This window comes from Trichoderma virens, assembly GCF_000170995.1.
Source record: "Trichoderma virens Gv29-8 chromosome Unknown TRIVIscaffold_92, whole genome shotgun sequence".
Taxonomy (NCBI): domain Eukaryota; kingdom Fungi; phylum Ascomycota; class Sordariomycetes; order Hypocreales; family Hypocreaceae; genus Trichoderma; species Trichoderma virens.
The window spans coordinates 1,211,837-1,235,595 of NW_014013657.1; the positions used below are offsets into that span (position 1 = coordinate 1,211,837).

The following is a 23,759-nucleotide window of genomic DNA, read 5'->3' on the forward strand; positions in this document are numbered from 1 at the left end:
AGGTGTGATGGGGGAAGAAAGAGAAAAGGGAAAAAAAAAGTTGGCGAATCAATCTCGAGAGTGCGGAGAAGGTCTTGATGGGATAGCTGAATGGAGGGGGGGGGGGGTTTTGGAGGGGCTTCAGGCGGGCGGTTGGGCAAAATTGGAAGCTCGACGTCAAAAGTTCCCGGATTCGGCACTGCTGGCGGCAATGTGGGGCCGATGAGGGCCGTCAAGACCCGCGATAAAGATACCTCTTACGGATATAAGACATCTATACAAGATGAAAGGTGTCGAATGTTGTAATTCATCGTGAGACAGCGTACAGATATAGATGGCTAATTCAATGCTAATGAGTATTAAACAGTAGCTCTTCTATGCTCGTCTTTTTCAATACCAGATAAATCAAAAGCTGCCAAAAGGCAATACCATGCCTCCCCCCTTTTGCAGTAAACCCGTCTATCATGATCCTCCACCAAAGCAGTAAAACAAAAACCAATATGAACCAAATCCTCAGTAAATCTCATGATCCGAATCCATGTCAAACTCCAAACCTAGCTCTATTATCACAGTTCTAAACACTCCGCGTCTCTCTCTGCTTGCTCTGCTCAAGCGGAGTGACCGAAATGGCATCCATATCGACCTCAAACTTTTGTCCCTCCATAGTTGATCGCTTCAATCCCAGTCCCGGCTGGCCGAAGCAGAGCGCCATGGCTGCCAGGAATACAAAAACACCTTCCAAGACAATGAACGTCGGCTCATCCTTGATGAGGCCTCCGTTATATCCGTCCTTCAGTTCGGCCACACGGTAGCTGCAACGGGCCAAGATGAGGAGCGTCGCTGTTGTTAAGCCGGAGAAGAAAGTAGTGAGGCGCCAGCCCCAGTTGGAAGCACGGCCAGACCGAATGTAACGGATCATGTAGTCTGCAAAGCAGACGATGAAGGCAGTCAAGACGATAACCTGGAGGCTAAGACCTGCCTGGGATACATCGACTCCGGTTTGGTTGGCGCCAGTGGTGCCGGCCGACATGGCGCCTCCTGCGGCCTGGAGAGCAAGACAGATGATGTCGAACGGGATAAAGATGTAATAGAACAGCTGGGGCTTGAAGCGAGAGAGATCTGGGCCGAGGAACATGATTGACTGCGACAGGGTCACGTAGATCGAGGCCGTGAAAAAGACGGGGGCAGTTGTGAGGGTGACTGCACAAATCAAGAAAATGCACCGGTTAGCCTAGGAAAATAGGAAAGCGGGGATATAATAGATTCCCGAATAGAGATCTTGTCTTACCAATCTGAATCATGAAGCCGTTAAAGGAAAAGGGATTGTCCCACAGCATTATCCTGCCGGCATATCCAATAATCTCGGTGACGCAGCCGACGATGACGGGGATGGTGAAACCCCAGGTTCTCCATCGGAAGCCGAGATAGAGGTGAACGATGCCAGCGATGGCAAACAGGGCGCAGAAGACAATGTTTGCGGCGAGCGAGGGACGATAGCCGTAGATGCTCCATTCCACGGGGCAGTTGTGCAAGTTGCAAGTTGCGTCGCCTCCGAAAGTGATGGTTCCGGGGGGCGGGCCTTGAGACATGGTGATGGTGGTCTGATGTTGCTTGAGATTGCACGATTTGGTCGAGATCCGTTGATCTGATAGGCTGGTTGACTGGTTGGCTGGTTGCTTTGCTTGTATTAAGCTTGTTGAGTTTGGATATAAATAGCCGGATGTGTCTCCTTGTAGATGGAGAAGAGCTAATGTCTTGAGTGTCTTTGTTGTTGTGCTCTCAATAGCTTTACAATCCAAAGGGGAAACAGGGTCTCTTTATCGTCGTCAACAGCAGTGCCAAATTCCCGGGCCAGGTCCACGTATTTGGGCTATAGGATCATCTCTCGCCCCGTCTCCTCGCTCTCGTTCCAGGCACTCCTGCGCCAATCTCCACATGGCCAACAAAGCCCAAAGCAAAGCCAGCCTTACGCATCCAAGCACTCGTAGACGCGCGCAACGTCATCGCGGCCAACCTTATCAAACGCCATATGAAAAGAGGGAGACGAGTCAAATTGCAAGGATCCGTGCTCAAGGTGGCGCCACTGGCATTGTTCGCTGCGGACGCCGAGAAAAGGGCTCAACGACGGTGATACGCATGCCCGCGGCTACCGTATCGTGGCTCAGCTTGGCCGGTCGCATAATAGACTTGCAGTGGTAGCGGTAATAGCAAGTGATAAGCCTCGTAATAGGATCCAGCTAGGGCGCATCAGAGTTGAAACGAGCTGCTCGCTCTCGCATAGCACCTGTCGTAGGCTAGTGGGCTGATGTCCGAATCCTTCCATCGCCAACCTTGAATTCTCAGCCACCGTGACCTTATAAGAAGATGCCCCTGCAAGTCCACCTAAACGAGTGCGAACCAGGGAGACAAGCGCAAGATTCCATCGGAATATAGACCAGTACAAAGAGCATCGGACTGACGCGGCCACTGCCAGCGAAAGCGGGGCCTGTGGCGCCCGGCAAGGTCAAGCCTCAAGCGTGCCGCCTTATTTGGCCTAAAGAAGCATATTTGGCGAGTGCGAGAGAGCTTCGATCCTTCCTCCACGGCCAGTCCGTTTCCACGACGCCGATAGGCTGCAAGAACGACACCGGCGGGGAGCAGATTGACGTGGTCAAAGCCACCGACTCTTTTTCATTTCATCAACTCTATTTTTTATTCGAAACGAGGAATACGGCTCGATCTGATTCGTCGACCTGTCGTCCAGCATTGCAGAATGCGGGCAAGGCCTGTCAGCACTTCTCCATCCTTCTCCATCTCTTAATATCCAATACACCGAGGAAACCAGCCGGACGCATCACCATACTTTGGCCAAAGAGCTACACCAAAAAATCACACTACTTTCGCACAGAGACGGCTTATTGGTATTGTCCCTGGTCTAAAATCAGAGACCAAGTCTCGATGCCTTACGTATGCCCTATCGTCACATCACGCATCCGAAGCCCTGCGGTTCAACACAGCCACAGGAGAAAACAACAGCACGGCCCAGAGGGATGCGTAAAGCCTTGGCTTTTCGACCACGCACTCGAGCAGGATTCTCCCATTCCACTACGTGCCAGTACATGGCTTTACAGCAACGCAATGCGTAGCCTCTTGTCTGGCATGGCACTCAGCTGCTCCATTGCGCAGCGTCATGTATCGCATTGCGAGTTCATGTTCTTGCTCGTCCATCGAGTTAATGGCACGGCGCACCAGGTTGATTCGGCATCTGATCCTCATCCCCGTTTTCAACCACCGCAACTCGTGATTCTATATGAACAGTGGGCCCTATATACTACCAGGCCATTCGTCGACTAGATTGGGCTTCGGCATTAGACTGCGACTGCATCTTGAACGGTGCTCGATAATTGGGCGCTGGTACATCACAAATGACATATGCAATATGTCGGAATATGAGACAGGTGGCTGTAGGATTTAGGATTTGCCAAGAACTGACCGCATTGCAGAGACCATATACTGCTATTGCAATGATACCACGATAAAGGATCAGCTGCAAGTACAAACTAACGGCGAAGTACTTCGTACATACCTTATCTGCTACCTGGTACCTACTAGGTAGTATAGATTAGGAGGAGGTATTCTATTTGCTGCATCAACGAAGACGTTCCACATCCGCTTTATTGTTGCCGAAGACCACTTGATACCATATTTACAGCAACAGCTCTTGGAGACTACACGATACAGCACGAGCCCAGAGGCACCAAACAGTAACACACGCAAGAAAAGAGCTACATTGAGACATTCAAACATGCCCCAGTCAATTAACCCCCCGCAGCCGCCGATCCCCTTATCCAGAGAAGACCGTTTTCGCAGCTGAAAGGGAAGATGCACATGTCTTGATCGGCCGATATTCGACTCAATCAGCCACATTCCATCTCAACCTACTCCGTATCCGACATAGAAACTGTTGCCAAGCTCGAACCAACAATGCGAACCATTGATCTTTGTACCATCGTGGCTCCCACGTGGCTGCGTGACGCAGTCGTTTCGCACCGATCGATGCTTAACGTCTGTGCTGCCGCATTCTGTGTCCATGTTTCACAGGTGCACATTACACGAAATTCTTAACCTCCTTCATGATCACCGCATATTCTCTTTCACTGCAATGAACACTAGCTCTCCAATCTCACAGACTATAAAATATCAATGCCTGGTATGGAAGCTATAACAAGCAGCTATGTTATTCGACACATCTCGCAAAATTAAAAATGTACTATTTCTATAACGGTTTGTTAATAAGATTAAAATATTAACCCTGATATATTTTAGTCATTCTTCTGTAGCCGCTTCACTTACTCGTTACAGCGGTAAAAGCGACAAATGTCAGCCATCCACGCTGGTCATTCATCCCACACCGATCGATTTCGCTTTCTCACTACGGCAGCCAGAATCCCAATCTCAGCCATCAAGCCATTCTCATCCACTCAGTATATTCAGCATTAGTTAGTTTCACGTTCTACAGCAAGTCTAACTTGTAGCTCAAGCTTCTTGCGAGACAATTTGTCGGCAGAGCCTCTTGCGAAGCGACGCACAGAACTTGCCGACGTTGCCTCTTACGAGGCGGCAGCTAGCTCTTGAGAAAGTTGAAGCTCTCCGAATTGCTTCCTCTTTATGTGCTATTATTAGGACTCGATAGTCCCTAGCGGGGAGGCTGTCCAGTTAGCCTGTCAAAACACCGCGCTGCGCTAACAAGGCGCAACAGCTGCTAGAGCGGCGGAATATTTACCAAATCGATAGAAGCGAGTGATTCGTTGATGTTAACAACCGAGCCGGTGCCACAATTTTGCCATCCAACGATTGGAAACAAAAGACATTGGGGAGTGGCGCCCAACGCCAGAGCATCCTTATAAGGGAGCTCCAGAACCTCAAGAAGGCGTCAAACTTCGACCACTCAGACGTGATCTTGAGCTTGGCTACAAAAATAATAGTACTGAGGCTGTGAATAGTTTCGACCACATTCTGATGATATACAACCTATACTCACGCGACTAACGATACAGGTTCGAATTCAACAGTGTATAAAGTGTGATAATCCTGGAACCAGAGCGCATCCTAGATGCAACCAAAGCTGCACCCTTGAACTCCTTTTTTTTCAGTAAGTACCCATATTCCTTGGTTGCCTACTATGGGAAGTGTCAAAGCATTTTGTGACGCCCGTTCAAGGGAAATCACAATCATTACTCAAATCGTGCTGCTGCTTGCGATAATCACTTCCTACGTGCTCTTTATTATACTTTTCGTAAACCCATCATTATTCCACATTACGTCTCTCACCAAACCCAATGCTTCTGGTCTCAAGCCAACCACTGCAGTCACGCTAATTTCTAATGTTTGTGTTGCTGCCACCTCTGCATTCACTACAACATGTGTTGAACAGTCACTGTGGCTCAAACTAAGCCCTAGGACAGTAAAGAGGCCGTTGACGGTGGGAGAGGCGCATCGACTGGCAACGTGGGCAGTCTCCCCCATCGGCCGACTATTCTATCCCTTCGGAGGGAGCTCTTTTCTTCTCAAAGTAGCCGGTCCATTGCTCTTCGCTACGGCGATCGTTAGCCCGGTTCTCATTTCTGGCATCTCGCTATCCTCTGTTACCACAACTTCCAACTCTATTTCTCAGGCTACTGTTGAAATATGAGATGGCTACCTTGACCAGGCAAACTACCAGTATAACGGCGGAGATGCCTCTGACGTTCTCAATGAGGTAGCCGCGCTGACTTACCTTAGCAACCTTACAGTTCCATCTTCAATCATCTGTAAAAGCTCGAAATGTTCGTTGCTGGCACAGGTAGGGTCGATACAAGCACAATGCCAAACAACCAGCGCGGTGCATCAACCCATGATCTCGACTGAACAGCAAAATGAGACATATACTAGCGCGTACAACCCTGAAATCAACGTCGTTCTCACCCGTGGAGATCCATGTACATACGTCAATTTCACCTCTGGGTATCCCCAGGGGTGTGATATGGAGCCGTGCCCGGGCAAGTTTGTTGTTATATTCGGCGCCTTCGTCAACGGAACTGATCCACAGACGGAAAATCTGTACCTCAATACAGTAGACTGCCTTTTGACATACGGCAGTCTCAATATCACACAGGATGGTACCAAAGCGCCTGTCATTGTGTCGGGCTCCTACCAGCAAAACACCTCGTCTAGACAGCCATCTCCCATTGTTCCAATCCGCCGCATCTACAGGGAGAACGCTGACAAAAGTCCGTACTACTTCAATGCAAAGAGTATCGCGGGGGACACTTCGGACACTCTATACAACAGCGCACTTGGCACTCTTTTGCTCAAGCCCAAGGCCGCTTCCTCGGCTGATCAGGTAGCTCAGCGTATGCAGAATATCTTCAACACCGCGACTCTTGTGGCCTTTGTGCGGTCCCCAGGAGCGGCGGACGTGACCATCACGACTACGACTACAGATCCGGTTTACGTGTTTCACCCGCTGGTTTTACTTATATTGCTTGTCCCTGCATTGGCTTTAGTGCTGGGAACATATATGCGCTGGAGGGTCGAAAGCAATGCTATCTGCCCTGAATATGATCCTGTGGAAATTGCGAGACGCGGGCCAGTCTTGGGAATGGGCCCTTGGGATGGCAATCAAGTTGCTAATAGTGATGATGGGGTTGATAAAAAGCGTGTAACCTTGAACAGAGTTGAAGAGGATGGTGAACATGACGGTGATAAAACAAAGTACCAACTTGAGGTATTCTAGGAATGTTTGATCGAACTGGGTATAACAGGTTATAGTGTGAATTTACCAGTATTTCTCTTCTTTTCCTTGGAAATAACTGTTAAAGGAGAAATGGGTGTTTTTGTGAGATAACCTTGAAACATTATTACGGCCAAGATGTGGCTTATGCGGCTTACCTCAGTAGTGCGAGAGGCACTGGTACTGCCCAGGTACCGTACAATAGAAGTCGAAATGTGTGTCGCCAAATAGGTAGTTAGACATGATTATATGATTATATTAGTACTGATCAATCTTAGCCAAGTCGTAGCTCGACCCAGTGCCGTCATATTTAAGGTCAACGAATAATACTGTTGGCTACGACCAGCGGCGTCAAGCACTTTCGTCGGGCGGAATGGGGCGCAGACAGCAGCTGCTACTAAACCCCCTTTGAATAAGTCCGCCAGTTTTTAAGTGGTCGCTGTCCAAGTATATGCCATCAACAGTTACACGTACCTCACGCCTTTAAGTTATACTAGCTTTGCTTAGACTACCATTCCTTTAACTGTTCAGGCATGCTCTCTGCACCTAAGTCCTTGGCAGTTGTTATCGGAAGCTGCGGAGCTATGGGCGATTTGGAGAGGGGTATAAACATCAACCGTTGATTCCATCTCCAAAGACGCCCATTTGAAATGAAGGAGGTGAGCGTAGGGACAATTGAAGAGGAGGTGAAAGCTTAAAACAAGACGGCCATACTCTATTGATGAATAAAGTGAGCGTCACATCTGCTAGAGTGATCGGTATAGCTAGCTTTTGCTAGCATATAATGACGTCTCCAACTAACGACTCTGTCCAGCAGCACCCTTCGAGATCAAAAATCTCCATTGAGACATCAATTCCTATTTCAAGAAACGGGAACCTGTTTTGGACTGAGGTCGTTGGAGGCCCGGCTCGCTATGGCTCCCTTGTTTCGTGATACGGCCTTTGGCACGTTAATGCGATGGGTAACTCGAGGCAAAGCTTTCAAATATCCAGAGGATCAAGCAATATTCCATTGTCCAACTTGTTACAATCCTCCGGTCACGCAACGCGAGGAGGGCGTGGATGGCGCAGAGGGAGAAGATGCAAGTCGCACGGCAGGCACACCAGAGACTGAGGATTTGGAAAGCCACTCCTTGGATGAAAACGATCTTGAAACCCAAGAGATTTCGAGAATCATGTCTCGACCACAGATGTCGCGAGTCTCCACTGCAGCTTCTTTGGCACAGGCATACGCCGATGCGACACGCCAAGAAACGGTGAGGCTGATGGCAACCAAGATCGAACCAAAGGTAACGGACACGGGCATTATTTTGGTCGATTGGTACAATACCAATGATCAGGACAACCCACAAAACTGGCCGACATCAAAGAAACTCTCATGTACCATTCAGATCTACCTGTACACACTCTCAGTGTACATTGGATCCGCCATCATAACACCCTCTGCACCAGATATCGAGCGGATATTCCATACCCCGCCAGAAGTTACTTCGCTGAGCCTTTCCATGTACGTCCTTGGGTACGGCATCGGCCCTCTGATATTTGCGCCTCTGTCCGAGATTCCAGTCATTGGCCGCAATCCACCGTATATACTCACATACTTTGCCTTCATTCTCATCTCTATTGGAACCGCTGTGGTTAATAACTTTCCTGGATTGATCGTCTTGCGTTTCCTGCAGGGATTCTTTGGATCTCCGTGCTTGGCCACCGGCGGAGCGTCTCTTGGCGACATCTACAATCTTCTTGAGCTGCCGTACGCACTCACCGGTTGGGCAGCGTTTGCGACCACTGGGCCTGCTATCGGGCCTCTCCTTTCGGGCTTCTCGGTTCCGGCCACAAACTGGCACTGGTCTTTGTGGGAGATTGTTTGGCTTAACGCTCCTATATTCGTCTTCATGTTCTTTTTCCTACCTGAAACATCTTCAGCCACCATCCTGCTCCAGCGCGCCAGACGTCTCCGCCGGCTTACTGGGAGGAGCGACTTACGATCACAATCGGAAATCGATCAATCTAAACTATCGGTTAATGAAGTTGTTTCGCAAAATCTCTGGCGACCGTTTGAGATTAATATCCTCGATCCATCTGTTCTCTTTACCAGTCTGTATACTGGCCTCATGTACGCAATTTTCTACTCCTTTTTCGAAGTGTTCCCGTTTGTATACGCTACTGGTCTCCCTGGCCTTGCCTCCCCAACTCATGGCTACGGCTTGAACCAGGGCCAGGTCGGTCTTATATTCCTTTCCATTAGCGTGGGTGTCTCTATATCTATTGCTCTCTATGTTGGGTACCTTAAGCTGGTTTTTGAACCCAGTATTGTGAAGCATGGATTGGGCGAGCCGGAGCGCCGTCTCGCTCCTGGTCTTCCCGCCAGTTTCTTGGTTCCCATTGGCCTGTTCATGTTTGGCTGGACGGGAAATTCTAGCCCAGAGATTCCTTGGATCGTCCCCACCATTGGCATAGGAATTGTCGTCCTCGGGATATTCCTCATCTTCCAGGTAATCTTCATCTACATCGCTCTAAGTTACCCCCAGTACAGCGCCAGTTTGTTTGCGGCAAATGACTTCGTTAGGAGCGCTCTGGGATGCGGCGCAATTCATTTTTCGCGGCCTCTGTTTATCAACTTGGGTGTCGGGAAGGGAGTCAGTTTGTTAGCTGGACTGAGTTGCGGGGGTGTGATTGGAATATTCGTGCTATATTTTTATGGAGGGACTTTGAGACGCAGAAGTCGATTTGCTGCCAAGTAGGTGGTGGATTCTTGTGGCAAAGAAGCTGGGATAGCAGCGAATGGATCGAGCGTGGGATAGTGGCAGGCTTTTTCGTCCTATTCCTTACATCCCATTCGGGATACATCTTGATACATGCCCCATTTCAATTCATGTTACGTATAGGTGTTAAAAGCTGCGATTGAGAGTCGTTACATGACAACAGACTGTCAAGTGAAGATAAAGGTAGTAGGGCAACCTTGCCATGTCAGCTACATATCATACTATTCCAGAATGGCCTAAGTATATTCCTTGGCCTACCTCGCCAGGTTCCAGTACCGTTATATTCTCACAGAATGACAAGAGCTCATTTCTGGACGTTATAGCACTCTCTATACATCATAGTCTATCCATTATGTATTCACTTAAGCAGCCTACTCTAGTTTCACCACTTGTAATATGTTTAAAAGACACAAGACGCGAAGGCGCGTATTAACCAAGGAACATATAATATAGACGGTTTGACCAGGCAAGGTCGGCTCTAATATGGTGCTCGATGCGCTCGGTCAGTAGTTCAGCCCGATGTTTTTGGGCTTCTTCCTCACTCATCGGCATGCCGGACTCGTTATTGTATAAGTGGGCTCGCACCATGCGTAACAGCTCAACAGGCAGCTTTCCACCAGAGATGGGCGAATCCCTAACGAATCCCTTCTGTTGTAGTATCGCAACGAGATCGGGAGGAAATTTTGCTAGGGCAGCGCTGTCGGACTGAAGAGACTGCCCAAAGACTGCGCTGGCCCACCAGTCATGCTGCTGTGGCGGAACATTGGCTGTAGAAATGATTCGTGCGTTGGGGTCGACAAGTTGTAGTGAGATGAGGTGTCTGCTACCTGGCTTGCTAGTGTCTTTTAGCTTGATTGAAGATTCCCTCTGCTGGCTGAATTATTCGTAAGCATCAAATGAGGATATATCTCCATTGAGAGGAAACTATTATTGTCACTCACAATACGTTGGGAAACGTCAATAGGCGGCCCTCGTGCATTTGCACGGTTCCGTAAATCTGAAGACATGTCCCATCCACCAGGCTCGTTCCGTGGGTGCGCTCAAACCAGGTTTTTGCATCATGTCTAATTGTCGGATATTGACCTTGAATGTATTGTGCAGTTTGCATACGAAAATGGATATTGCTAGGAGCTATGTTGTCACTATCCACACAATATAGAGTCGTTGCACAGATCTGTTCGTTCATCTGTCCCTTGACCTAACGTTTGCCATGTTAATATAGAGGTCAAGTATGTGGGCATAAAATCTTGGTGACTGCACTCCTTACGTACGTGCCATTCTTCAGCAGATAATTCTGGTTTCTCCGGCGTGAGCTCGATAGAAGTCATTTTAACTATGACTTGAAGGCCAGTCTTGTTAAATTTATGGGCGAGACGAGCTGTGTCACGCGGGGTATATTCAATATCTTCGAACTCGGGCACAGAGGGGTGCACTGGTTTTCGTGTTCTTTTCCATTCGAGGAAGGCTGGATCATCTTCATCTTCATCTTCATCATCATCATTATCATCGTCTCCATCATCGTCTTCATCATCGTCTTCATCATCATCGTCATCTAGCGGCGGAGGGCTTGGAGGATCCCAGATTTCCGAGACATAATCACTAGATAACTGGTTAGTCGCTGAGACAAAAAGATAACCTATAAGGAAACTCCAAGAGTTACTTCAGATCCTGCTTTGGGAACCGAGGCTCAGTGCGTCCAGCGCCAATTTTTGTTCCACGCTCCAGTGGAAGAGATAGGCACTGATCCCAGGTGGGGAGGGCGGCTTCGATAAGCTTCTCGATGGTGCGATAGATCTGCGCGTACTTTTGAGGATGTAGATTGTTGATATAGCTCGTAAACTTGACAGTCCCATCCTCCATGAATCTAACATTGGCAGGAAGCCATTGGTACGTGTCAGACCACAGAGAGGCCGGCAGCGAATCTGCATCCCGGCGAATTGGAGTCGTCTCCTTCGCGATCTGTTCTCCTTTTCCCGCCCATTTATCGATCGCATCAGTAGTGCCGACAACCTCATCTTGAAGTACCCCGGTTCGCCCATATACTAGAGGGTACATTGAAGGATGTACTAGATCCAGCACCTGTTCATTAGAATTTGGGCGCCAGTTGAGCTTCGATCCTTGGTCTGCCTTGAGCTTGTTGAAGGCCTCCTGCAATTCAACTCGGAGGCCTGCCTGGACTAATAAGTCTGACTTCACGATCGTCGCAGATGCATCGAGAGTAGGGATTATGCCCGTCTCAATGTAGTAGTTGGATTTGTTCCGAAGCTCTTTCACGCACTTGTCCGATCAGCATATTGTATATCACGGCTTTCAAAAGTGAGACAAACGTAGCCAAAAGTAGCGGTATCCATAATCGCTGGCGGCCGTCGCACGTCATTAATAGCATTGGCTCCTTTGTTATCAGTGGCTTGCTTCCAATACAGTTTATTAGGATGCTTGAGCGCTTCTTCCCGCCACTGTTTTACAATCTCGTCGTCGAAGATCATTTTGTGCCAGTTTTCTTTGTCAGTTAATCGTTCCATAATATTCATCATCGCAACCTCGCGCACGGGAAGAAGAGCGGAGTTTGAATCAACGCATTCGGCGTGTAGACCTAGCGGGTAAAACCTCTTCCCATCTCGAGGATACTGCCGCAGGGGCAGGCCAAGTCCGGGGTATGGCGTCATCTTCTTCTTGTAGAGGTGAAATAGTTGTTCGATTTGGATAACCCCAAAAGCTGCATTGGTATTTTTGGCTTGTGCTATACTATGTACTTTGATGTCGTGAATTTCATGAGGAAATTAACCAGTTGATTAATCAATAGCTAGGCTTGGTGACTAAGCCGGAAGAATACGAGATATAAATGGAATGCCCTCTCTCTCTAGATAGAAAAACTCAGACAAGTTACTCGCCTCAATGTCAGAAGCGAGATCAAATGATTCCCTGACTTGTTTTCGTGCCTTGGTATTTATAGCGGTTAAAGCAAATAACTTGTCTTGTCTTTCCTAGGTATCTAGCTAGAGAAAACAATCCACTTTATATCTAGAAGCCGGGCTGCACCCAGCTTAGTCACCAAGCCTAGCTATTGATTCATCACAAGGCCGGTCAAATCCCTTTGTTCAAGTATGTAGGTAAGAGACTGTATTGTCGAAGGATATAGAATGTGTTGCAGTATTAACCTTATCTGCGTACCGCTTTTTGTCCATTATTGCATCCTAGATCTTAATAGTGTCATCTTCTAATCTAGAGGTGAGCGGCCATCTGCTGAGAATTTTGAAGGCTACAGAGCACACCCTGTTGCTATGGTTCAGTGTTTGCTGCTCTTTACCCGTTATCTCATTCCAGAACTTGATAGTTCTATCCCATGATCTTGAGGTAAGGAAGAGGCCAAGAAATCTACAAGACGCAGCCTAGGTATCTAACAAAACTGGGACACCCATTCTCGCCTTTGACAGTAGCCTACACAGTCCATGAGACCATGTATGAGCGCTGGAACCAAGACTCAACAAAAGCCTCATATTCACATAAAACACCGTCCTTGCGTCCATCCCGGATCGTCCGTCTGATGTAATCCAACAGATCGACAATACCAAAAAACCCACACTGACAATCAGCACAATACGCCCCTCCTCTCCATTGACTCGTTACGCACAGATGACTTCAAACTCGGCAGCATTGTCGCGTGGTACTTCATCTCGATCCCCGCCCAATCAACATAGGCCGTCACCTTCTTTCGGCCTAATTTCCGTCGTGCGCACCAAGCTATGCCCACAGAGGCAAGTTGGCGCTTGGCGAAATGAGTATCGACAAGGGGGCCCCATCCAGGCCATTTGTATACGGTTGAATGAGGAGAAAAAAGACTCTCTCCTTCAGGGTCAAAGCAGTCCCCTCTCGATCGATGCTTATAATACGGCTAATACGAATCAAATCATCACGGTGAAACGGAGCATGCGCACAGAAAAGGTGTAAAAGAGTAACAAGAGTAATTTTGAAAAGGCTAAGAAAAAGCACAGTCGTTAAAAGTTGATATCTCAGTTCGTGACCAAAAAATGCTTCGTTCAAAAAAGACATCCAGGACAAGACCCGCAGTCGGTTGTCTGACGGGATCGTCCCCGCGAACGCCCGTGCAATTAGAATATTAAGTACACACTCCAAGGGGTATAATCCCGATTGCCGTAAACTCTAGTATTATTGAAAAATAAGTTCTAGTTCAACTTCTGTACATGTCCAACCAGATCTCAGGGGCGCCTGTCGTGTGTGTTTGCCATGTCCCGCAGGCCTTTAATTCAAAAATGACTTAAAGGAAACGTTTAAGCGAGGATCAGAGCAGCGACACCGGCAACGGCGGCGAAGACGGCAGAGCCAGCGAAAGAGGCAGCGCCGCTGACGGGAGGGGGAACACCAGTGCTAGTAGAAGAGTTAGTACATCTGGTCAAATCTCGATATCAAAAAGGGATATAAAACTCACGTTCCGTTGCCAGCAGGGCCGGTGGGCTGAGGAGGAACAGCACCGGTGCCGGAGGGGCCGGGGTTGCCACCAGCAGGGCCGGTAGGGCAAGGGACGGCAACGGTCTGGTACTCAACAGAGGTGAGGACGGTGGTGTAGCTCTTGGTCACAGCAATGACGGAGCTGCTGGGGCAGACGGGAGCAGCAGAGCTAATGGGGTAGCCAGGGGCACCGCCGGTAGGGGCAGCATAGCCGCTGGTGACAGCGGGGGAAGAGCCAGCAGGAGGAGTGTAGACGGGAGAAGAGGCGGCGGGAGGAGTGTAGACCGGGACGGAGACGGGAGCAGAGCTAGCGCCACCAGCAGGGCCGGTAGGGTAGACAACACCGGTGCTGTTGGACCAGACCTGGGAGGTAGGGACAACAGTGGGGGTGGCAGAGGCGGTGACCGGGCAGATGGTGGTGGAAACAGCAATGGTCTCGGTGGACAGGACAGTGCTGTGAGCCGGGCAGTTGGTGACCTCAGGACCACACGAGGTGATGGTGTGGATGGAGGTAGCGTAGACGGTAGAGGTGGTCAGGGGGATGTAGTTGGTGGCCACGGAGGTAGTCTGCTGGCGGGCCGGGCAGTTGGTGACGGTCTCAGGGCAGGCAGTGATGGTGACCAACTCGGTGGTGTAGTCGGTGGAGACGGGCTCCTGGGCGAGGACCGAGGTGGCCAGGACAGCAGCGGCGACGGTGAAACGCATCTTGATTGTCTTTTTTTTGGTGGTTCTTGAAGAACGAAGTTGGTTTGTTGGTGAAAGAAAGAGTGTGAGAAAGCGTAAAGCTTTGTTTGCAAGTGGTTTGTTTGAAAGAATGGACGACCGAAGTCAGAGCGAGCTGGCGATTATGCTTTGTGGGCTGAGGAAGAAAGAGAGGAAAAAAGAAGAAGCTCCTCGACCGAGCGTGGCCTCATATTAATAGGCATATCGACGAACAAACAACCTCACCTCGATTGCCACCCATTGGATACCCCGGGAAATTGCGTCCAGAACGGATGCCAATCTAGGGGGTTCGCAAGTGGATGTCGAGGTGGAGATGCTTGTCGCGCCAGTTTCATCCGCCTCTCAGAAGAGCCAAGATGGAGGACCCACGAACCCTCCCAGGCTTAAGACCAGCTCACCCCTGTCTCTGATTTCTGCAGGTACAACATCGCTCCATACTGTGTGGCAAACGGCCAGGGCCAACGCGCGAATGAGCAGCCACATCAGCATGTGCGTTGTGCGTTTGTGCTCCTGCAGCGGCAACAGATCACCTTGCCATTGGCCATGACCCCTGCTTGTGCCTTGGCCGCTTTGTGCGAGTCCTCCGTACGAGGCAATTGAAATGCAAATCGCCGTGAGCAATTGGGCATGAATGGCTGAAGCAATGGTGCCCGTCCACAAGACAAGAGGAGGAAAATTATGCGCCTTCACTACTCATCCTCTCTCTCTCAATGAGCACGGCGATATTCGTAGTGGTGGCGGTATACAAGTATACTCGTACGAGTACCTAGAGATGGATCGTTAATTACCGCCATCCTTCTAGACCTGTAAAATACTCGCTGTCCTTGATAATTCAACCAAGACATACATGCCTTCATTTCAACCTGCTAAATTGGCGCTCGTTAATGACTGGAGCTTCTTCGGCAGCAATACCCTCCACGGAGAAGAGAGGACGGAGTACGCGAACAAGTACCTCGTCGTCTCTCTGCTAGTCGCCGGCTTCATCGTTCCGCTGGTTACAAGTGTGATTATGCTTGCACTTTAATCTCTGGAGCCAATAGTCCATGCTCGTATTGTCTGTACTCTGTGCGCCGTACCTTGCACAGGCATCACGTTCTGGCGCGGTTCCAAAGGTGACACGGCTGAAGGATCTTGACCGATCGGCTCGGGAGGCGGGCCTCTGCGCCTTTGTTTTCAGAACTCGGTCTCAAGTTGATCTATTTTGTGGGCTCTGCAAGGGCAGCATTTGATGACAGTGTTGCCCAGGCTGCGACAAGTCCATCGGAATACGCAAGGAGGGAGGAAGGGGGGCGACAGACGGCTAGGACTTGCATGAGGTTGGCGAGATTGGCGAAGTTGACCCCTCCCTCTGTTTATTGAGCAAGTGAAGCATCCTGAAGCCAGCCGTGGCCGTTCATCCCATCATAACAAAGTAGGTACGGAGTAGTACCGAGTATTCTGTACTTTGATGTTGCATCCGTACCTACCTACCTACACAGATGCCGACCTACTGAGAAGCATAGGTATAGTAGCAGCAGTGGTATTCGCTGTCATCCAGAGCTGCCGGGGATGATATCCAAGGTATCTAGTGGCCGAGTCCATCCAACCTTCCTGTAATGGATATCTCTTCGCACCAGGGGATTTTCCAGACGCCGTCTGCAGCCCGGGTGTCCTCACTAATACTAGTAGTGTCTTATTTCATTCGAGCAGCAGCAGTGGCGTTTCTTCGTATTTTGTTGACCAGTTGCCTCGTTGACATGTGTGTTTGCAAGTCCCGAGATCCTGCTGTCGAGAGCTTGGAAACCTTGATCCTCCTCATAACCGTATAGTATTAGCATATTCGCCAGTCGTGTTTATTTTCTTGGAGCCATGTCTTGGCACAGTTCCAGATCTTTCCAAACAAACAAGAATTCAGGTACCATCGTACGCCAGGGGGGCATCTGCCCTTGTCGTAGCAGAATCCAGAACAGCAGCAAGGAGGAAGCAACTCCCCACGTGCACCGTATAAGCCCAACCCATTTGGCACGTTACAGGACGGGTAAACGAGCCCAGCGAGAGAGAGCTCTGCATTTGCCTCATACTGGCATCAACAGCGTTGCTCCATATATTGCTTGTGCTACTAGCAAGGCATGCCAGGTCTCTTTGCTGACCGGGTGGAGTCGTCAGACAGCGCGACTAGCATCAACCGAGGAATAGTCGTACTCCGTATCAGTCTTTATGCTGGTACTGAAGGGATTTCTGCAAATCTACTTCTCGAAAAGCAGTGTCGCATGGGACGAGGTGAAGAAGCGGTGACATTTGTCCGGGCAGCGCGGAGTTTTCCGTGCCGATGCTGGCATTGTTGCTTGCTCCTCCTATCCCCCGACCGACCAGCAAGTACTCGTACAGTAAATATCGCAACCGGCACTGGAAGCAGAGGCGAGTATCCATAATATGAATGTCACAGCGATATTGTAGGCTGTCTGCTACTCCGCAAATACGGCGGTAGTCTCGCTCCTCGAGGGCTAGATTTGGCATCGTCAGCAAACACGATGGCAAGCACACTCGACGATGGAAAAACCGCCACGCGAGCGCTAATGCAGGAACCGTCCTCCATCCGCCCATCTGTTGGAGATTTGTGCCCTCTGTGGCTTGCCTCGAGCCAATCTTGCTCTGCGGCCGCCCGCATTCAGTGGAGTCGCCAGAAAGAAGGTGTCTCGTTCGGCCAGTCCAAAAGATGGGGGAGCTCGCAAATTAGCCGCAGCCAGAGCTATTCGGCCGCCCAAGCTGCTCTGAGAAGGTGAATCGGCGGCATTGGCTGCGGCCGAGTGAGGGGATGCGACCTTTGGCCATGATTAGCCCGAAGCTACTCGGTGCTAATAAGACTTGGCTCCTCCTGTTCTAAGATGTTCTAAGATGGTGGTTAGAGTCGTTTAGCTGGATTGGGAACCGGCACTGCTCCATTTTCTGGAGGGCGGACAGGGAACATGACTACTGTACTATACTCGTACTGCTGCTGCTGTGGCGATGGAGAAAATGGCATAGCAACCGATGGCGGTGAGAGAGGGCAAAGGTGCAGAATGTTGCACCACCAGTGCAGTAGATTTGTCCGCGTGCTCTCCCCTGCGTTTCCTTCAATTAAACTCATTCCCCATAGATCATCGCGTCGGCGCGCTGGCTGAGTGCCTTTATCCGCCGATAGACCCAGCAGCTGCATTGGCGCCGTGATACTCACAAGCTGGTGAATTCATTTTACTGCTTGGCGACGAAGACTCCTGTCGATCGCACAAGTAGCTCTGCTCTCATTCTTGCAATGACGTTGACTGTCAGTCTCATCCTGCTACAGTACTGACTGTCTGCTGGCGCTTCTGTTTATCCTCGTATCGCTGGCGGTTGCAAGCAAGTATTCTCATGAGATGATTACCTCTACCCCTGATATCATCATTTCCATGGGCCTTGAGATCGCCTGGGAGTTTCCGTATTGCCCATTATCCTCTCGCAGGCCAGAAATAAGGTTGGTTTTGGACGGCGACACGAGACGAGAGACGAAATGACAGAATATCGGTTGGTTACATGCGCACGGCCATATTTCATGGCTAATGTTACGAGCAGTGCTCCCAATTTTCGCTTGTTTTAACTCAGGTAGCCTAATGTAACGATGCCTTTGGGGTTCCATCAGCGATAGTATTGCCCAGGCTTTTCAACGTGGCTCTGGAGTCCCCCGGGTTTTGATCTTTCTACCATTGTGTCCTGTTGATTTTGCGCCCTGTTGTGAAGGAAGTGTCTAGATGTGGCATCTCTAGGGAATGGTGTTTAGCATTCTTGATGAGATCTGATTAGCTCTATGTAATCTGTAGAAGTTTGTTATGAGGGTGGTGTGTTCAGTTCACCCTCATTGTCAGATGCTGGTGAACTGACATCAAATCTTGATCTGCTCCCGACTTCTGCTTGACTGTGCCCATAAAGGCTTAAATGGGTGATGAATTACTCCAGCATTATTCCGTAGAATGCCTCAAACAATAATTTCATCGTCTCGTTCTTCATGTCTAAATTGTATAGAACCGACATGCAAATTACAATCATGGTATAGGGTACGACCATACAAAGACACCACATGCAGATATCAGCTTGCGTCAGGTATTCGACTTACGTCACACTGTTTGATCCATGTTACTTTACGCGTACCAGAGACAGAGAGGCCATGACTCTACTATATTGATCAATCATCCATGCAGCAGGGACAAGGCGGATCCCCCGATGCTTACTCCGTACAAGACGTATATAATGCCCACCTGGTGCCTCCCAAGTTGGGCATCTGGCTTCTGATTTGCTTACGCTGTTTGTCAACAACACATGAACAATGCGCTCAACTTCGCCGAATTACGCCCACCGCCGCTCATTTCCAGACTGATAGAGCCTATTATTGGCCTCGCTGATAATATCGCCCACGCTTTGGGCTGCGTGGCCCGCGACTATTGGACTTTGCCGTATGGATATGGCATGGATGCGAACTTCGCAATGCTTCACGTGAGCACGTGAAAGGGCAATCTTGTATGCCATTCGCCATGGTACGGCCCGAATCTATTTTTGAAATTCGTAAAACAAGCTTGTAATAAGCCATTTTAGTGAGCGTAGCGCTATCCAAGATGCCGGTTGATGTAAGAGCTCCGTCTGTCTGCATGCATATTCTCAAGGGAGGATGAAGCTTGTACCATCACAGCCTCATATATATCTGTGATAACCGAGTGAGCTTGTATCTCCCGCACTGTACAAATCCCACCAAAAAGGCTGGAATCACACACAGTGCGGTCTCCGTGCCCACAGCCCACAGCGCTGGATTTTGCCCGAAAATCATCCGCCTCAAACTTCTTCCAAATGTACCACCCCACAGCTTGCACCGACTTTTGAAATAGCGAATAAAGACGCACATTTTGTGTCTGAGCGACGAGTGGAAGCTGACCTTGGCTGCTGTGGTTCTCCTCCATTGCCAACCCCTTCAACACCAGCCTCGCCTCGTGACCTGCCTCCCCCGGTCGAACTTTTCTACGACACAAGGAGGAAAAAACAACACCCTTCCGACCTAGGCATGCCGCAGCGGTAGCCTTGTCGCCGCCTAATAATCATAAGCATGCGGATGCTGCATTCACAAGGCTGCCAGAATTATAGCAGCATCCCCTTTTAGCATACAAGCTCCTCTGGTGTTTTTTTCCTTGTGACATTGAATTTTTTCGAGTATGGAGAGTCAGGTACGTCAGTTTGCATGTGTCGTAGCCACGAGACCCCAGCTGCTGCCTTTGTCGTGCCCCGCCATCGGCCATTTTTCTCTGAAGCCATCATGGAAGGAAAAGGAAGAAGACAAAGAAAAGAATAGTCTCCATAATATCTCCTTCAGCGGGCACCTGTTTCTATGACTTGTTTCTTGTTACCTGAGGCTCGGCATATAGCTAATGGTCATGGTTTCCAGGTCGAGAATGCCGTCGAGATTCTGTCGAATCCCGCTTCCGATCCGTCGGTGAAAGAGCAAGCATTTGAATATTTGAACCAGCTGAGGAGCGACCCGCAAGGATGGCAGGCGTGTACGAATCTATTCTCTCGAATCCCCCGAACGTCCGAGGTCGTGCGCATGGTATGTCTTGAGGTTGTCAACTTTGCGGTCCATACACAGGGCCTCGATGGAGAGAGCCTCGCTTTTCTCAAACATACCTTGCTGCAATATGTCCGCCAGGCCTATGGCGCGGGTGCTCAGCAGGATCCAGATCCCGCTCACCTCCAGAATAAGCTCACGCAGACCTTGACATACCTTTTCGTCTTCCTCTACCGTGACGGCTGGCAGAGCTTCGTCGACGATTTCCTCGACTTGACCGGGCTCCACCAGAACGTCGACAATGTGGCTGGTGTGCTTTTCTACCTGAGGGTCCTGTCATCTGTGCACGACGAGATTGCAGATATGCTTCTGTCACGGGAGAGCGGCGACTCGAAGCGAAACACGGAACTCAAGGACCAGCTGCGTGCTCAGGACATGCAGAAAGTTGCCGAGTCATGGAAGCAGTTGCTTTCCAGGTACAGCGGAAACGACATCGTTGTTGATCTTGTCTTGAAAGTTCTCGGCAAGTGGGTTAGCTGGATGGACATATCACTAGTCGTCAGCCACGACATGCTTAACCTGCTGTTACCCGTCGTTGGGCGGACCGGCAGTGAGGATAAGGTGCGAGATACTGCTATCGATACCCTCACCGAGATTTGTGGCAAGAAAATGCGGTCAGCAGACAAGATGGAAATGATATCGTTCCTTAATCTGCAAGATATTGTGAGCCAGCTGGTTGCCAGCCCCATGCTCAACGACTTAAAGGGCACCCCACAATACGACACGGATCTCGCCGAGGCCATTGCAAAGCTTGTAAACACCACAGTGGCGGATATTATAAGAGCTCTTGACGATAATCAGGCCAACGACGAAACACGGACGCGGGCCAAGCAACACTTGGATGGCTTTCTCCCCCTACTTTTACGATTCTTCTCCGACGAATATGACGAAGTGTGTTCGACTGTTATCCCGTCATTGACTGACCTCCTTACTTTCCTTCGAAAATTGGGGCAACTCAACCAAGAATATTCCAACATGCTGTCGCCAATACTGAATGCAATTATTCGAAAAATGAGATATGACGAGACAACATCATGGGGAAATGAGGACGAGCAAACTGACGAGGCGGAGTTTCAAGAACTCAGGAGGCGGCTGCAGTATCTCCAGAAAACCATCGCGGCCATCGACCAGAGCCTATACATGGACGTACTGAGCAACCTGGTGGCGACTACTTTTCAATCGCTGGACCAAGCAGGATCGCATATGGATTGGCGGGACCTCGACCTTGCGCTGCACGAGATGTACCTCTTTGGAGAGCTTGCGTTACCGAATCAGGGACTCGGCACCAAGAACCAACCGTCTTCTGAAGCCTCAGAACGGCTGGTGGTGATGATGCAGAAAATGGTCGAATCTGGTAAGCTGCTCGTCAAGGCGTTCCTATATCCTTCCCCACTCATTTTGCTAACATACTGACTACAGGAATCGCAAATTTCTCCCATCCCGCAATTCTTCTCCAATACATGGAAATTTGCGTCCGATATTGTGCCGTTTTTGAGTCCCATTCCCAGTACATTCCCCAAGTCTTGGAGAATTTCGTGCGTCTAGTCCACCATAACCATGTGCGTATCAAGACTCGGTCGTGGTACCTTTTCCACAGATTCATCAAGCAGCTTCGGTCTCGCGTAGGAAACGTCGCCGAAACCGTCATACAGTCGATTGGAGATTTGCTGCCCATCAAGGCCGAAGTGCCTGGAGAGGATGCAGATGATGACATGTCGTCAGACGAGTCCGATCATTCAGCGGATGCTCTTTTCACTAGTCAGCTCTACCTCTTCGAGGCTATTGGATGTATCTCTTCTACGCATAGCACACCAGCGGAAAACCAGGCATTGTATGCACGATCGGTAATGGATCCTCTGTTCCAGGATATGGAGGTCCATCTTCCTCGGGCCAAGGGGGGCGATGCACAGGCAACTTTGCAGATCCATCATATCGTCATGGCACTGGGAACGCTTGCTCATGGCTTTTCCGACTGGACTCCAGGATCCAGCGCATCAAATCCGCATGGGCCACCGGACAAGCTTGTCTCTGACGAGTTTTCTCGCGCAGCCGAGGCAATCCTCATTGCACTTCGTGAGCTGAACTCATCAGCAGAAATCAGGACGGCTTGCAGATCTGCGTTTTCTAAACTTCTGGGTGTATTGGGTGCTGCCGTTCTCCCGCAGCTTCCAAAGTGGATTGAAGGATTGCTCTCACAAAGCTCATCCAAAGATGAGATGGCCATGTTTTTACGCCTCTTGGACCAGGTGGTGTTTGGGTTCAAGTCAGAAATTTACGATGTTCTCAACATGTTGCTGACACCACTACTCCAGCGCATCTTTGGAGGACTTGGAGAGCCCATCTCTGGCACGGATGACGAGATACAGCTGGCAGAGCTTAGGCGAGAATACCTCTCCTTCATCCAAATCATCTTAAACAACGGGCTGGAGGGAGTTCTTATCAGCGAGGCAAATCAAGGCTTCTTTGAGCCAATGATTGCTTCTGTCCTCGAGTTGGCAAAGACCTTGGACGGAAATCTTGGCCCGAGCCGACTGGCCTTTACCATCATGGCTCGAATTTCTTCTCTTTGGGGCGGTCCCGATGTAGCCACCATCTCACGAGAGCCGACGGCGCCAACTGGCAATCCCAACCCGGCTATCCCTGGATTCGATCACTTCATGATGGATAGGTTCCATTCCACGTGCTGGGAGGTGATGCGGAATCCCAGCTTCAAGCCGTCCACCGACGCTCAGACAAAGCAAGTTCTGACGGAAATCGCGGCATTGGAGCAAACTATATATACCAAAACAGGAGACATGTTCATCCGACAGATGCAGAACGAAGTTTTCCCCAGCTTGGGGATCAACGGCGATGACTTTTTGCGATCCTTGACAACCTCAACGGACAAGAGGCAGTTCTCGACTTTCCTCCAGCAGCTACTAAACAGCCGGTAACGGAGGAATTATGATACACGTGAGATTGATGACATTATATACAAGGCACGGGATAGTGGTCTAGTGGTGGTGAACGTGAACCAAGGGGGGTTGGGAGGGCACCAGGACAGGGCGGGCACAGGAATACAAAGTTATCATCTGGGAGAAGAGAAGGCGACTTGGGCATATCATAGAATCAACCCCCCCATAAAACGACCTTATTTTTCCTGTTTCCTAAAAAGAAAAAAAAAAGGACCAAAAAAAGTCTAAAGGCGAAGAGAACCAAGGAAGAAACAGATTTCTCATTTGTTCGGTTCACGCGCATGCGTGGCGGCTGGGACGGGAGGGCTTTTCAATTGACTGGTAGGATTTTTGTTGGGTAGGTAGGATAGGTAGCATATATAATAAAAATAAATTTCGTATAGGCGACTGACTAGAAATGCCTTTTTCTTTCTTTTTTTTTTCCAAAACATTGGTGTCCAACTTAAGGTGCCTTTTCTACTGTGTTTACGTGATGCTGAGGAAAATTAAGAGGGCGCTTTGCGAGCTGCTGCCATAGC

At 49.6% G+C, this 23,759-nt stretch overlaps 6 protein-coding genes across 6 annotated transcripts; 3 read left to right on the forward strand and 3 right to left on the reverse strand.

The window, feature by feature from the left end:
• Nucleotides 1–553: 553 nt before the first annotated feature.
• TRIVIDRAFT_38102 (uncharacterized protein) lies at nucleotides 554–1,568 on the reverse strand (the record flags this gene model as incomplete). Its single annotated transcript, XM_014094317.1, has 2 exons — nucleotides 554–1,179; nucleotides 1,268–1,568. The coding sequence occupies 2 exons, from the start codon at nucleotides 1,566–1,568 to the stop codon at nucleotides 554–556; spliced, it is 927 nt and encodes a 308-aa protein (XP_013949792.1).
• A 4,283-nt stretch (nucleotides 1,569–5,851) lies between these two features.
• Nucleotides 5,852–6,794, forward strand: TRIVIDRAFT_232672 (uncharacterized protein; the record flags this gene model as incomplete). The annotated part of the gene is made up of 1 exon (XM_014094318.1): nucleotides 5,852–6,794. One exon carries the CDS (start codon nucleotides 5,852–5,854, stop codon nucleotides 6,731–6,733), a length of 882 nt encoding a protein of 293 aa, XP_013949793.1.
• Nucleotides 6,795–7,644: 850 nt separating this feature from the next.
• TRIVIDRAFT_56332 (uncharacterized protein) lies at nucleotides 7,645–9,474 on the forward strand (the record flags this gene model as incomplete). The annotated part of the gene is made up of 2 exons (XM_014094319.1): nucleotides 7,645–7,767; nucleotides 7,957–9,474. The coding sequence occupies 2 exons, from the start codon at nucleotides 7,645–7,647 to the stop codon at nucleotides 9,472–9,474; spliced, it is 1,641 nt and encodes a 546-aa protein (XP_013949794.1).
• A 450-nt stretch (nucleotides 9,475–9,924) lies between these two features.
• Nucleotides 9,925–12,161, reverse strand: TRIVIDRAFT_37955 (uncharacterized protein; the record flags this gene model as incomplete). Its single annotated transcript, XM_014094320.1, has 5 exons — nucleotides 9,925–10,369; nucleotides 10,437–10,693; nucleotides 10,767–11,094; nucleotides 11,156–11,772; nucleotides 11,823–12,161. 5 exons carry the CDS (start codon nucleotides 12,159–12,161, stop codon nucleotides 9,925–9,927), a joined length of 1,986 nt encoding a protein of 661 aa, XP_013949795.1.
• A 1,278-nt stretch (nucleotides 12,162–13,439) lies between these two features.
• On the reverse strand, nucleotides 13,440–14,814 carry TRIVIDRAFT_232673 (uncharacterized protein; the record flags this gene model as incomplete). Its single annotated transcript, XM_014094321.1, has 2 exons — nucleotides 13,440–13,881; nucleotides 13,943–14,814. 2 exons carry the CDS (start codon nucleotides 14,665–14,667, stop codon nucleotides 13,785–13,787), a joined length of 822 nt encoding a protein of 273 aa, XP_013949796.1.
• A 5,063-nt stretch (nucleotides 14,815–19,877) lies between these two features.
• Nucleotides 19,878–23,220, forward strand: TRIVIDRAFT_56330 (uncharacterized protein; the record flags this gene model as incomplete). The annotated part of the gene is made up of 3 exons (XM_014094322.1): nucleotides 19,878–19,889; nucleotides 20,108–21,641; nucleotides 21,707–23,220. 3 exons carry the CDS (start codon nucleotides 19,878–19,880, stop codon nucleotides 23,218–23,220), a joined length of 3,060 nt encoding a protein of 1,019 aa, XP_013949797.1.
• Between the last annotated feature and the right edge of the window lie 539 nt (nucleotides 23,221–23,759).